Here is a 15,466-nt window from a genome sequence, read left to right on the forward strand (position 1 = left end):
CTCTCAACTCTTCCATTTTACAGATACTCTCTTTAGTTGTATTTAATAAACTATTTAGACCATCTACTGCCTTTTTAGTTTTAGCAACTATGTATTTTAAATATTTCTCTATTTTATATTAACACATGTACCTGAACATAGGTATGTGCAGTCCCTAGCAACCATAATTTTAATTTTTAAATTACTAACATTTTTTGAGGCAGAATCTCACTGTGTAACTCTGGCTAACCTGGAACTTGCTAGTAGACCAGGTTGGCCTAGAACTCATAGATATCCACCTGCCACCTTCTGTGTGCTGGGATTAAAGGCATGTACCACTATACCTGGCAGTAATTCTGTTTTTTAAAATATTACTTTATGCCTTTTAAAGTTTTGGGGTGATTTTTGAATTTCCTTACTGATTTTAAATCTGTTTTCTAATTGCTATCTGAAACTCCTGGAAATCTCTGTACTTCTGGGGGTGCTTGCTCTTGGTAATTAGCTTTACAATGTTTTCTGGTCCTAAACCTATTTTTGATATGTGTTTACCTCAGAGAACCTTGTCTGGACTGGCTTGAAATGTATGCTTCCAGGTAGTTTTACACTTGCTGAATCCCTTAGGTTAGCCCAGAAATCTAAATTCAAAGTCTAGACCCAGGCCAAAGCAGAGGACTTCTTTCAACACACGCAGAGTCCGAGCTAAAGACACAGGCTTTCTTGTCTCCTTGTATTTTGATTCATGTGCAACTCCACTGAAGCAATGGCCCCTCAAGAGACTGGACTTCCTGTCCGTTCCCCTTCTTGACTTACATCAGCCCCAACACCTCCTCCTCCCTATGCCCATTTACACCCAGGCTTCCTGCTCACCACAACTAGCAGCCTTTCTTGTCTCCAGCCCCTCCCCATACCAGGCCAGCTTTCCTTATATTCTTGCATGCAAGACCTGTGGGGTCCGGGGGGGGGGGGGACTGCTTTAAAGTGCTTAAATCTGAATGTGGAGGGCAAATGATGAATCCCTAAAGGTCCTTTCTGTCTTACTCTGCTGTCACAGGTCACAGTTCATTTTCCTGGCTGTCTTTTACAAGTCACCATTGGGCTTATCATTTAACTTCCCTGAGTCTTGCAGACTTGGAGAAAGAAAGTGGGGAGGGGCAGTGACAGGGGGTGAAGGGGTGTTAAATAACCCACAGAGCTTTAGTGAACTGAGACAAAAGGAAGTTCAAGTGTGGCCTGGCACAAGGACAGTTCCACAGATGTAAGATCTGCCCCCAGCTTCACTGCCAAATCAGTGTAGGTGACGTGATGGACAGGCCTGGCTCTGGTGTCCTGTGGAACATGTGAGGCAAATACTGAGTGGTTTGTTTTCCTTAGGAACTGTATGGAACATTCTGTGTGGGGCCAGGGTCTCTGTGGGAGGCCAGCCAGCCTAAAATGAGCTGCTCCAAGGCAGGGTGTCATGGGAATCACTGGGACACGCATACCTGGCAACGGCAGGACTTTGCGCCTGGACTGCCCACAGACCTGTTGAACTTTGCAAGGGCAGTTCCTATGAGTTGGGCTTATGACCTTTGACTCTATTATCTTTATATACCTGCTCCACTGAGCTATAAAAGCAGTAACGTTGAACACGTTCTCCCTGGAGCCTGTTCCTTCACAGTCACCAAGCGTCCACATCAAACCAGAGGCTGCCATCATGACAAAGGACCAGAATGGAACCTGGGAAATGGAGAGTAATGAGAACTTTGAAGGCTACATGAAGGCCCTAGGTAAGAGGTGAAGGGGATTGGGAGGCAAGGGACATTAAGAGGACAGCTGACTGGTCCTGGAGGAGGTGCCAGTGTGGAACTCACCAGAGCTGGGTGCAAACCCGGTTAAGTCCTAGGATAAAGGACTTACAGCAGTGCAAAGTCAGCTAAGTCCTGGGAACGCTCTGAGGACGTTTTCCTACCTAGAAATAATAAATGTGATGATGTTAGAATGTCCTTTGTACAGTGCGTGGCTGACAGAAAACACACACTGAAAGGAGGATGCATAGCATGTCTATGTGTGTTCACACACAGTGCATGCACACACACACACACACACACACATACACACACACACATACACACACACACACACCAACACTGGTATAGTTTGCCCTGAAAGGATAACAGAATCACTCTCCTGCCTTGCCATCACCATCTCATGGATAACCGGTTGAGTCAGACATCGCCATCAATGACTCCTACTTGAGTTTTTCTGAGCCTTGACATAGAGAGCACTGAAGGACCAGCCATCCAGTTCTCTACCTAGAGACATTCAGGCTCTCAGAGGCTGCGCGGGGCTTTTATCACAGGATTCAAATCATTCACTGCTTATCTAAGTTCTGCACTGGGCTCCAGGCCAAGGGCTGCTAATCTGTTTGTGTCCCAAGTCAGTGATGGAGCAGGTCTGTTGGGCTCTCTTGGTGTTGACAGAAACACGTGGTCCTGGCCACCTCTGGGCTGTACTTGGAAGAAGATGGAGTAAGTCGCCACAGGGGACCTCCGAATAATGGCAGGAACCAGGCACTGGGAAAGGAGCTTAGCTACTGAACTTCTTCCCTGAGACAGCACCCTGGTCACCTTTTCTACCTTGAAATTCCCCTCATACAAAGATACATCCTTGCATGTGGGGGAGCCATACAAGCATGACGGAAATTGCCGCACATGCCTGCAGAAGCCCAATGATTTGGATATGGTGGTGAGAAGCATCTCTAAGAATGGGCTTGTAGGGCCTTTTTCTGCAGCAAAAGAAAGACAGGCAAAAAAAAAAAAAAAGCAAAACAAAACAAAAACCCTCTTATTAGGGCTCTGCCTACTAGGGTTAAGATACCAAATCAATTTGGAAGGGAGTGTAACAGGACCTAAGCAAAAAGGAAATATTCCTGTCACACTCCTGTTTAGCAACATGAGTGGCTAATGGAAATGGATTTCTGAGCCCATATATATAGTTCATTAGAGCATAGTTCAGAATCATAAATTCTGAGGTAATCCCAGCATGAGTACAGCCTGTGCCGTGCCCAAGACTTCCTCTGTGATGTGGGATCGGATTCTTGACATTTCAGGGCCTTGATCTTTTTCCATCTGTCAGATAGGGATAACGACACCTGTATTGTGGTTTCTCTGATGGTGCTGGGTATAGCTGTGATTTTGAACAACGGAAACACTTATCACATGGGCTATTTGGAAGCACCATGGTTCCGAAAGTTGTTAGACAATCCAGGCACATAGATTATTATCAGAAAGCAACTTGCCTTTTGTTGTTTGCTTAAACGATAGCAATTCCAGGGCCAGCAAGATGGTCTAGTGAGTAAAAATTCTTGGCACTCAAGCCCCAGAACCTGACTTTAATCCCTGAAACCCACAATGGAAGGAAAAACACCAACTCAAAAGCTGTCTCCTGATTTCCACATACACGCCCTAGCACACACATGCCACCAACCCCCACACGCACCACCCATGCACGTACACACAATGATAATACTTCACAAAAATATTTCCTAGTGGACTTTAGAGATAACACTCTGTTCCACCTTAGTCTCTGGTCCCTTGGGCAGACTCCCAAAGTCCAACGCCTCAGTCTGAAGGTGGAAGGCAAACATTACCATCCTCCACTGAGGCTACACCTTTATCTTACTGAAAGAAACCCTCTCTCTACCCCTGGCTTCCTCTTTTGCACAAGCTTGCACTCCAGCGGTCATAAGGGACTTACAAGTTGTGACTGTGACATTTAGATATCTCTGGGTTGATGTGCCTAATCCTTAACATCAGTCGCTTGCTGTCTCTTTGAGCTTTAGTAATAATGTGCAATCGAGCATCATGTTAGACTGATTTCACTCTAATGAGTGGACTGATTCAACTCTTTGTAGCAGGTCTCTGCTTGGTAGAGGAGCATCCAGCATTTTGTGGACTGAGCTGGAGACCACAGGAGATAGCTCTAGCTAAACATAGAATGTAGATGTCTTTGTGCCTGCTTTGCCCAGATGCTGATGGAGTTCTCGGGGTTCTAAGGACTTGCCCTGCCTTGATGACACCACAGTACTCTGCAGAATACCTTATGCAGAGTCACTTTCCCAGCACTGAGGCAGGACACCTGATTTCCTTCAGCTACCCATGGGCAGGGCAGGGCGGGCAGTGATTAATATCAAGAGACTCAGCCAGAAGCAGAGGAGGAGTGGCCGTGCCATCTGTCTAAGTTGCCAAAAGCAACTCCACTGATCTGTTTGATTTCTGCCCCAACCAACTTAAAAGCAAGGTTGCTTTCCCAAGACTGGGAAATCAACGAGGCTTGCCTTCGGTGCTCTTTTGGTGCACTTGGCATTTGGGATGAACATTGCAGAGATCTTTGCAAATCCCCAGATGTGTAAATATCATCAGGTGTGACATTGCTCTCTGCCTACGCACCATCACTTTCTAGGACTTTAACTCTGTCCATCAATGAGGAAACTGGCTTTCTCCGGGGCCTGGTTCTTTGTGCTGACACGCTTGAGATGCTGCTCTGAGCAGCACCCTGGCTTTGTCCATAGCCCAGTGGCTCACTCGATAATGCTCTCCTCCACACATGGCGCTGACCTCAGCAGGATAACGTGTCACAGCAACCTCTGAGTTTACCTTAAATTAATAAAGTTGTTAGGAGCTCAAGGGTAAGTATCCCGGATGAGTCAGTGGTACCTCCTCTCCTGCCTTGGGCACTCAATCTTTGCTAGATTATCTCTGACCCCCAAAGAAAGCAGCTTGAAAGTCCTATCACTCAAGGGCTCTCTCATGCCCTGAGGTCCTCCTTTGGACCAGAAAACGGAAGAGTAAAGGAGATGTCTTCAATTCCAAAGAAGGGCTAGGCAGAGCTATAAAAAGATGATTCTGATCATGTGATGGAGACAGGAGCAGAGACCAACAACTCTGCCCGAGGAGGAGACTCACCTAGCTGCCGCAATGAGGCATCAACAGCTGCTTCTAGAAGCAGCAAATGTTCCATCTGCAGTAGGACCCACGCTGCTCTGCTCTTGCGATCAGGCAGGAACAGAGCACCAAGATTGTCTCATCCAAATGCCCTTACTCTGTAAGAAGCTGATCGTGTTTGAAGTAGGTATAGTCATCTAAGTACAGTCATCTTTAGTTATGTCTCATTGATCTAGGGTTGAGTGCAGCTCCCTGGTGGTCCCTGCTTAAGGGCTGTCATCCAGTACAAGGGGAGAGTGGCTGAGGCTGGAGCCTTCTTGAAGCCTCACAGCTAGGGAGTGCTGGCTGGTGGCCGACACCTCACTTAGCTGTGGCTGAGGACATCAACGTGGCCACAGTTACTAAATGGAAAACAAAACAAAACAAAAAAAATCCCGGTATATGAGAGCAGTGGATATCCAAGTCCTTCAGGATAGGATGTTGGAGAAAATAAAAGAATCCAAGCGGAGATGGAGCCAGGCCTGGCCATGCTCACATGCAGCATCTTAGACACGGGATACCAGAGGAGTTGTCTATTCAGAGCTGTAGGGGAAGGAGAAAAGAGTCGAAGACACATGAGGGTGCTAAGCACAGTGCACCATGAGTGAACTTCATCCTCTAAAAACAGCAGACTGACTCCAGGGCAGAAGTATGTGAGGCCACCACACTAACTCAGGCAGCTATTTATTGCCTCCAATGGCATGGAGTAGGAAGGGTGGTTGAGTGGCCCTGGAAGATGGGAAAACCTGCCAAGAAGGGTGAGCATGGGGATAGCCAGAGCAGGGAGGAGAGACTAGACATGAGACTGGGAAGAGGCAGCTCTGAAAACAGATAATCATCTTGTAACCTCCTCAGTGGACATGGTGACAGGGGTGCATTCTAAAATTAGCCGGGCAAGATGAGATTTCTTTTATTCTATACATTGTTCCTATTTGGGAAGGAAAATCTTATCTCAATTCCTGAAAGATGGTGTGGGCCACTTTTTTTTTTCATTTAAAAGAATATACCTAGACTTTTTAAAAAAAACAAACAAACAAACAATGTTTGCTTCAAACACCCTGGCAGGTTTCTAGTAAGCTCAGCACCAGGAAAGGGTTACCCCCGAGATAAAAATAAGATGGCCCCTGTCGAATACTCTCTGCAGAAAATATTTCCTGAACATCTGCAAGATGCAAAATCCCATTCTAGCTTTTTTTTCATTTTTTGCATTTTTTCTGCTCTGTTCTATTTGTGAGGTGCCGGATGACAAACCCAAAAGCTCTCAGTGGATGTCAGTGATGATCGTGGGCACACGTTATTTTCATACTACCATGAGCACCTTGTTAGAGTCTTGTATTCACTATTTCTTCTTAACTAACTCAGGTTTCAACAATATATTGAGTACCTACAGCACATTGGGATTCTTCTGGTCACTGGTGATAGAGTAGTTAATAAGAGGATGGTCCCCTTCCCTGGTGGAATTGATCTCCTGGCTTATAGGAAGGAGAGAGGGGGACTGAGAGAGAACACCAGACCCTGTGTGAGATGACTTTAGATGTTGCAAGTGTTTTAAAGAAAATAGAAAAGAATAATGTGTGAAGTGTGGCACAGGTCAAGGAAGACGACTTAAAGAGTTGACAGTGCATAAGGCCAGAGCTTGAAGCTGAGCTATGTCCCCAAAGCAAGGAACAGTAGTGTAAATGATTTGTGTGTGTCCAAGAAGGTAGATGACAGGAAGGATGGGGTGTGGCAGTATGCAGACAGTTGAAGGATAAAAGAAGAGGCTGAGGGTGGAGAGATAGGCAGAGATTAGACCAAGAATTCCGTTTTTCCTATTTTGGCTTCATATAGTCATTACACATCCAAGCCTATCATAAGTATGAACATGTAAGCCCTGGAGACTGGAGTTGGGCCTGAGGATAGATGGGATATTTTCCATTTGATGAGATGAGGAATTGGAATCCCAGAGAAGCGGGGGAATTTCCTAGGGGCAAGTGGGACTAGGAAATGGCAGGGCCCAGACTTCTAACAACATGCCAGCCCTTTCTTACTGTTCTAAACATGGTGAGGGTGCCAGGTGGTGGTGGGAGGGGACTTCATTATGAGCAGAGAGTTGGGACAACGGGGATACAAGTAGAGAGACAGCATCTTCAGAAACAGAGTAAGAGGGTCACTCAGGGTCCCTAACTGACAATCAATCAGTGTCTGGTGGCCTAAGAACGAGGCAATTGTACAAAACTCCGGATTTCTGCTGGCATTGACAAGTCAACGAAGTTATCCAAATCATCAGGGTCTCGATTGCCCTACGGGATATCTGGTTGGACTTTCAAATAGAAAAGTACTGAGGCAGCCAAGGCCAGGTGACGATGGTGCGTGCTTCGCCCTCCTCTGGCCTCCCTTTCATGTGCTGGATAGACATTTATATCCCTTACCTTATCCCAGTGGAGGACATTGGACGAAGGGTGCAGGGTGCAGAGTACAAGCCCAGGGTCAACAGCCTGCCCGCAATAGCAAGAGAGGAGTGAAGGAAGAGATGGGCAGGGGCCAGGGTAATTCCCTTCTAAACGTGTTCTCTGGAGGAGGAAATGGTATGGAAAAAGAGAAAACTGCTCTTCCACCCAGCGTCCCCTTATTGCCTGGAAGTGTCGAGGATTTGGGAATGAAGGCATCTAGGTTCAAAGCTCATTGAGGCTGCCCTTGGAGCAGCCTCAGACACCCTGTGATGGATCCCTGTGCATCCTCCGCTCTTTAATTTACAAAGTGCACCTGCCCTTTTAGCTTGCAACCTTAGCTTTCTTCACAAGCACATTACAAGGCATTTTAATGTCGAGTCGCATGCTCCGTATTTCAGCTTTATGGCTTGCATTGTTCAAAAGGCAGTTATGAAAAGTGTGCTTAATAAAGTCACTTTGCTGGTGTTGATTTGCTCTTCCTCAGCAGCAGCCATACGCCATGTATATTATTCAGAAAGAGCTCGTCTCTGGACCCTTCCTTCTGAGCTAGAAATTCACTTCACCTGGCTATAAATCGGGTTTGGAGGTACCTTTAAGATAGAAAAGCAGATAAAACAAACTTGATAATGCTAGTGTTAAAATACCATACCTGGAAACAGTTTCCTCTGCAAAGTCCAAAGAGAAAGTACTTTGCCACACACACACACACACACACACACACACACACACACACACACGTGTTCTATAGCTACATTTAAACCCTCTAACAAGAAATCTAACAAGAAATATCTAACAAGAAATCCACCAGTAGAGTATTTGGCTTCCTTGCCCAGGGTGGAGCAGAGGTGACATGATTAACTGGCTTGTGCAAACGCTAAAGGGTGGCCAAGAGGCCAAGTCATTTTTCAATCTGGAGGCGAAGCAGTGCTCGCTTCCATTTGCATAGGGGCCCTAATAGCACTCTGTGAGCCCTTGTCAGGAAGATTGACTCCGATGCTGTTTTCAGGACACACCCGTGCTCTCAGCAACTGGCCGATTTCGCAGCCCTCCCCTTTTCTAGGCAACTCGGGACAAGCAATAATTTTTTTTTTTTTTTTTTTTTTTTGCTGCGATCCACTTTTCTAGGCAGCCCAGGACAAGCAGTAATTTTTCCTGGGGCGCTTAAGCTATGAGTGAAAAACGGGCTACGTTTAAAGGGACACGGTGAAGCTGGATGATGCTGAGCCCCGTCATTTAAATTCTCTGGGCCGCGATTTCTACTTCCACAGAGCGAATATAGATTTGCTTGCTAAAGAACAGTTTGTTCTCCACAATTTCCATTCTTCTGTAGTAGTTTGCCTGGGGCACTCCCCTTTCTTTCATTTGGGTAACAGCATCCTTTTCCTACATCCTAATGACGACTGCAGGAGCTCTGTGAACACAACAGGGGCTTCAGCATAGAGGGCTTGAGCAAACGCTGCGCCACCGACCAAGCAAACTGGAGGAAGGAAGGTGACCCAGCCCAGAAAATATCCCACCAGGCTGGATAAAGGGCCCCATGACAGCTACAGCTATAGCATTCGGTAGCTGTAGGGATACAGAAATATGCTCTGAAACCTTTGCTCTGGGCTAAGCTGATCTGGTCCTCCCGTAAACCTAAACAGACAAGGACAACAATGGAGCCCTGCGTGCAGTGAATACCCGCAAGCACCTGGGTACTTTGTATAGCCTTTCCCATCAAACTTGCTGACTCCTTGCCACAATAAATATATGAAATGAGCTTTTTCCATCCTTGCCCCTTCCTCTGGGGCAGCAGGGGGAAACTGAGGCTCTGAAAGGGGAAGAACCTTCTGCAAGGCCACATAGCTGGGAAATTGGGGCTGACCTGCCCGCCCCTTGCCCTCACTCTTTTGGGCCAGGGTTTCTAAATGGTGGCGTGCACAAAGTGAGTGGGAAGGATTTACACTTCTGTTTCCTTGTTTGCTGCTGCTGCTGCTGCTGCTGCTGCTGCTGCTGCTGCTGCTGCTAGTGGTAGTGGCCCAGGGTCCTGGCTTTTAGCAACCACTGTCCCAGACCACGCTCCTCCATTAACAAATCCATATTATCTGAACATCTACTATGAGCATAGACCTAAGGCTGGTTCTGATGGGGGACACATAGAGCAAAACTGGGGGGGTGAGGTGGGATGCAGAATCGTGTACAAGACAACTAACTCTTGCTTCTAGTGTATGTAAAGAAATGTGACGAGTCTGCGCATCTGGTCCTGAGCGCTTCGCCTTGTTAAAGAAATGAATGAGTTTGGCTGCACACATCATAACCTTCCCTACTCCCTCTGCCAACAGATATTGATTTTGCCACCCGCAAGATCGCAGTGCGTCTGACTCAGACGAAGATCATCACTCAGGACGGTGATAACTTCAAGACGAAAACCAACAGCACGTTCCGCAACTACGACCTGGATTTCACCGTCGGGGTGGAGTTCGACGAACACACAAAGGGCCTAGACGGCCGGCATGTCAAGGTGGGTGGATTTTCACAGGGGCTGTCCCTGCAGAGACTGGATTTCTAGTTTCCCATGCCCAGAAAGGCTCACTTAAGCAGAACCAGAATGGACTTAGTGAGGTTGATAAGGAGTAATTAACGAAGGGCTGAGTAAGGCGAGGCAGGGAAGGGAGGGAGCAGAGGCCTCAGATCATGTGAGAAATTAAGATTACAGGGCTGAGCAAGCAGCTAGAAGAGGGTAAGAGGGGATGTCCTGGGAATGGATAACTACAGAGCTCAGCCAAGCCGTTTACCTGGGTATAAAGAGGCAGCCATGTTCAGTCAGTTCTGCCCAAGAAAGGATCAGATCAGGCTTCCTGGTACCTGTTGGGTTGTTTGGTTTGGGTTTTGTTATTTTGTTTTGTCGTTGTTTTTATTTTGTTTGTTCTTTGGTTTTAGGTATTTGTTTGGGGGGTTGTGGTTTTTGTTGTTGTTGTTTTGTCTTGTTTTTGTTTGTTTTTTTCTTTTTAAAGGAGTCCCTGAGAATTCAGGTGCTTTGACATGTAACCCTCACTTTTAGATGATCCAGTTGGCCAAATCTCTTTTTAGAAAATCATGATGCAGATGAAATAAAGAGATAATTCAGCAGACCCAGTAGAGTCAGTAATGCAGTGTCTGTGACTTCTTGTGCCTTCTGTCCTGGCAGAGACCTAGCTCCTAGGCCATCACCTAGGAAACCCTGCAGGGGTCACAGGCCATACTCCCAGTATTGGAATTGCAGTAATCCTCCCTTGGCCACGCTCTTGCTTCCCATAGTTTCCATTAGCCATGCAGCCCAAAAACAGAAAATAGGAAATTACAGAAATAAACAGCCCTGAGGTTTAAAGTGAATGTCATAGGCAGCATGATGCGGGCGCCCTTGCCTGCTCCATCCTGCCCAAGATGTTAGCCACTTCTCTCTCCAGTCTACCCACCCTGTGTACATCACCCACCCTCCAGTCATTTGGTAGCCATGTGAGTTCCATGGAATATAATGGGGTTCGATTCTACCCAAGATTACACTGAGGCTCTTGGAACACACACATTATTGATGAGAGAGGAGAGCGCTACTGTATTTGCACTGGCCAACCCTGAAAGCACACACACACACAAAACAACACTCACCGGAAGGTGAAGGGTTATCTCTGAGCCTGAGACCTTGACTCTAACAAAAGGTAGCAGGCCTTTACCCAGAGCAGCTGTTTGTGAATAAAGCAGAGGCTGCTGAGAGGCAAGTAAATGTGGGGTGAGAGACACAGGCAACAGCAGCTCCTCTATGTTGCTGTGTGGTCTCACGGCCCAGTGGCCTGCTCCTCACACTTGGTGTGTGTTCCAGTGTTTGGTTGTCCAGATCAAACTACACCTGATCAGGGCCCTCCAAACAGGAAGAAGGGAGACTTAATCTCAGTCCTATTTAAAGACTGTCCCTCCTCCAACCTTGGCATCATAGCTCTAGGACTTACACAGAAAACCTGGAAGGGCTCCTGGCTTGCCACATATTACAGTGGCCGCTGACTGCACTGCTCACGCCCATGTAGCTTATACAAGGGTGGAGAGTCCCAGCACTCTCTGTGCTAATGTGTTTATTGGGCTCCTAAACAGAGAAGAATGGAGCTGAATACACTGTCTCTGGCAAAAGAGCCCTCATCTCCAGCAAAGGGCTAGGGTAGTGATACAGGATCTGCCACCTTGCTCTGCCCATTCACCACAGCTGCCTCTTCCCAGGGGAAACCAACAACCCACATGTTGCTTTGTTCTTCCAGGAGTTCTTTCCAAGTCTTAGAGCTCTCCCAAAGTGAGGGACTGAGTTCTGGTTCCTCTTTTGGGCTGGAAGTCTTAGCAATTGGCTAGCTGGAGTCTTTTCACTATACCAAGACAGAGACCATGAAGAGTGAAGGAGAAGCTCTTCAAAAGCACTTCTCTGGTAGATTTTACTTCCCTTAGTGTTTGGCTAAAGCAAGTGGCAGCCATAGGCAGATGGGACTAGCAATAGGTGGTTCCCTCTAACATCGTTGATCCTGTGCCAGTCTCAGGAACAGGCACCCTTAGCCAACAGATGTTAGAGCTCCCCTGTAGGTTAGAAGTCCAGATTTCTTAACCCTTAACAATTGTTAGAGCCTTTAGCCCAAGACTGTGAGATTCTTGGTTCTAAAGACGTGTTAGATTTCTGAAAATCTGGTGACCAAGATGACAGTTTCTAACTGGAGGTTCTGTCCAGCTTTTTATCTTACACTTCAGCTCTCCAATGAGCCTGCTTAGAGAGCCAGAGAAAGGGGTGCCGTGACCAATCACAGCCTTGACACTTTAGCCCCAGTCTCTCTGCTAGAATACCAGGGGAGGTGGAACCTTTGCAGGTTCAGTGAGAGTTCACCAAGGCCTGGGATAGCACAAGGTCTGGCACCAACTGTTTCCAACAAGCTTGGCTAAAGCCAAGCCTTCAGGAACCAGAGCAGTTAGCTATGATCACTAGGATCCTTCCCAAGGCATTCATGGAGTGTTCAAGATGGCTGGAACCATCATAAGAGCAGTCCAGCTGGCTGTTGGGTGGACTCATCTTTTATCTGAAGGACTGAGGGCAGCAAGGGAGAGTCCAACAAGTGCTAATTAGGGAATCAAGTTAACCCATGCCCCAATATCTTTACTTATTCATACACACACACACACACTTAACACCATGAGGGGTGCTTACCATAAGAACTAATCATTAATTAGTAGTGATTTAATTGTATTTTAATAGTGCTTAATACCGTCCCCATGCTCCAAGGAGTAACCAGCCCCTCTTACCTGCCTCAGGAGGAAACACTGCTCTTCTGTGGTGAGAAAGGCACATCTTTCAGTCAAGTGTTCTGGCACTCATAGTCTCGTTAATCAGGGGAAATTAGATACAGTGCTTTTTGCTTAAAAAAAATTAGTTAAAAAAAAGAATTAAAACAAAAGAGAGACAGGGGTAAAAAGTATTTTGGAGCTCTTCCACCAGAGCCTTCCAGAAACAGAAAGCCCCCGAAGGTCCACTTTAGGTCCCTTGCTTGGGGCAGTGGGGTGACAGGTCCACAAGCCTTTTCTGACCTGTGGCCAGAAAGCTAATTCATCAGACTCCAGAGCTAATGGGAAAATCTGCCTCTGAAGGCTTGCATCTCTCCACTGTTCCAGGCTAATCAGTTCTTGATTTGTTTCCCTGCTCCTTGCGGTGTGAGGCGAGGCTTCTTGAAAGCTCCTCTCCTCTCTGACAGGAGAGTTCCCTCTTCCTGAAACAAGTCATGTCCTTCTGGCTTTTCCTGATTCTGAAAACTTCTACTTGTCAACGCCTAGCCACCCCCACCCTCACCTCCACCTCCACCTCCACCCCCACCCTCACCCTTCCCATTCTCCCTCCTCCTCGATAAGATCATCACTTAGCATCACTGCAGGGAGAAACCATCCTTTTACCCATACTTTGTCTCCTCTTTACCTGCAACAGAAAGCCAAGGATAGCAATCTCTCTTTCTCCCCATCACCATCTCTGTCTCTCTCATATGCATGCACATGCACACAACACACACACACACACACACACACACACACACACACACACAGAACTGGTAGGATGAGATATATTTGACTAGAGACTGAATGAAGTTCTAGTCCCATGAGAATTACAGCTCAGAACAGGAGCCCTCAGGACTATCTACTGCCTGTAACAGGAATAGAACCCTTTAACTTTAAGGAGTGCATGAGCCCTGCCCCTCCTCACAAGCTATGTGTACACATGTGTATGCAAAGATTGGCAGGTACATGTGCTTTGTGTGCAGTGCATTCTCATTCCCTAGGGCTCCACTTCTCAACTCTGATCATTCTCAGAACCTTCAAGAAAAGGTGACATTCATTAGGGAAAGGTGTGGTTGCAGCAGGAGCCCTGAAGGGCCCAGTTCTGCACCAGCCCGGAGCAGGATTATAAAAACACAGCAAAGATGAAGCTGACTCCTAGGCTCAGCGATTCCCCCTTCCCTTCTGATCACCATACGTTACTCCCACTTCTTACTCTGACTTGTTTCTAAGAGAGTTAAAAGCCCTTTATCGAAAACACAAGACCAGGGACAGAGGTGTGGCTCGCTGGTGTAACACTTGCTTAGCATGCACAGTGTTCTAGGTTTAACTTTCAGAGCTTACAAACACACACATATTTACATGTAAGACATAGAGAAGTAAGAGAAGGGCTTCGGAGATACCCAGTCATCAAGGGTCTTGCTGCACCAGCATGAGTCCTTGAGTTTGCATCCTAAGAACCCACATAGAAAGCCAGGCACACCAGTACACATCTTCAGCACATCCAGTGCTGGAGAGGTAGAAACCAAAGGATCTCCAAGGCCTGTTGTCCCTGACAATGCAGGCAAGTCACTGAGCTCCAGGCCTAGGATGCTAGAGAGCAATTGAGAAAGGCATTCAACATTTATCTCTAACTCCCACATACACACACACACACACACACATACACACACTCACAGGTACTGACACACACATACAAAATATGAGAAATAATTGATATCCGTATAATGAAATGTAGATTATATAACCATCAGAAGGAAGTGCTGATTAGAATAAACCTGGAAAACATGCTAAGCATCAGAAGCTACACACAAAAGACCATGTATTACCCATGACAGGCAAATGCATAAGGGGTAGCAGATAGAAGAGGCAGTATTGAATGGTAGTAGATACAAGATGAGGACATGTTCTGGATACATTAGTGAAGATGGTCACACAACCTTGTGAATATACAAAGAAAACTAAAAGTGCCACTCCCCAGACTCTGTAGAACTGAGGACTTCAGCAGAATGAATTTTATGGTATATATATCTTTTAAAAGTGTTTGGAATTGGGGAAAGCAGGCAGGGACGAGACAAATAGCACCAAGTGACTTTGGAGGCTCCTCCTATGGTGGGCAGCCCAAGATGGCTGGAGAAGTACAGCCTTAGGAATGTTGCAAGTAGGAGTATCTCCGCAGGTCAATAGATCCCTTCTATGTCTAGAATTTAGGGGAAGTGATTGAGACTTGTATTAGTCACCAGGAATAGCCACTACAAGACCCATAGAAAAGTTGCAAGAGAACAAAGAATAACTTTACACTCTTTGCTAAGTGTCACCTGTTGTGGGTACAGGAGCGGTGGTTCAGCAGTTAAGGACCTTAACTCCTCTTGCCAAGGACTCAGGTTCAGTTCTCAGCACCTACATCAGGTGGTGTACAGTCACCTGGAACTCCACTTTCAAGGAATCTGACTCCCTCTGCCTCCACAGGCATCTGCATGTGTTCGGTGCACATACACATGCTAATAATTTTTTTAAAAAAAGAGTTGCATATTATTAATGTTTGCCCTTTGTGATTTTTTAAAAATTTATTCATTTTATTTATATGAGTACACTGTCACTGTCTTCAGACACACCAGAAGAGGGCATCAGATGGTTGTGAGCCTCCATGTGGTTGCTTGAAATTGAACTCAGGACCTCTGGAAGAACACTCAGTGCTCTTAACCTCTGAGCCATGGCTCCAGGCACCCCTTGTGATTTTTATCATGTTCCAATGTTGTCTCTCTCTTTCTCTCTCTCTCTCTCTCTCTCTCT

General features: G+C 46.4%; 1 protein-coding gene and 1 long non-coding RNA gene across 7 annotated transcripts in view; one reads left to right on the forward strand and one right to left on the reverse strand.

Moving 5' to 3' along the window:
* The window catches only part of LOC116073512, a 26,013-nt gene extending 24,343 nt beyond the window's left edge, over positions 1 to 1,670 (reverse strand). Inside the window, exon 1 of the long non-coding RNA XR_004111836.1 lies at positions 1,571 to 1,670. This is a non-coding gene — a long non-coding RNA (uncharacterized LOC116073512). The remainder of the gene's footprint in view (positions 1 to 1,570) is intronic.
* Positions 1 to 15,466, forward strand: part of Rbp2 (retinol binding protein 2) — a 25,189-nt gene that overhangs the window by 2,869 nt on the left and 6,854 nt on the right. For 3 of the 6 annotated variants that reach the window (XM_031345477.1, XM_031345482.1, XM_031345481.1), the window contains exons 2-3: positions 1,637 to 1,745; positions 9,694 to 9,872. In XM_031345477.1, coding sequence (XP_031201337.1) covers positions 1,637 to 1,745; positions 9,694 to 9,872 — 288 coding nt within the window. Of the gene's footprint in view, positions 1 to 1,581; positions 1,746 to 9,693; positions 9,873 to 15,466 lie in introns of all 6 variants that reach the window. The other 3 variants (XM_031345479.1, XM_031345480.1, XM_031345478.1) reach the window with 3 other exon arrangements.

Source organism: Mastomys coucha, unplaced genomic scaffold (assembly GCF_008632895.1).
Source record: "Mastomys coucha isolate ucsf_1 unplaced genomic scaffold, UCSF_Mcou_1 pScaffold23, whole genome shotgun sequence".
Classification (NCBI taxonomy): Eukaryota; Metazoa; Chordata; class Mammalia; order Rodentia; family Muridae; genus Mastomys; species Mastomys coucha.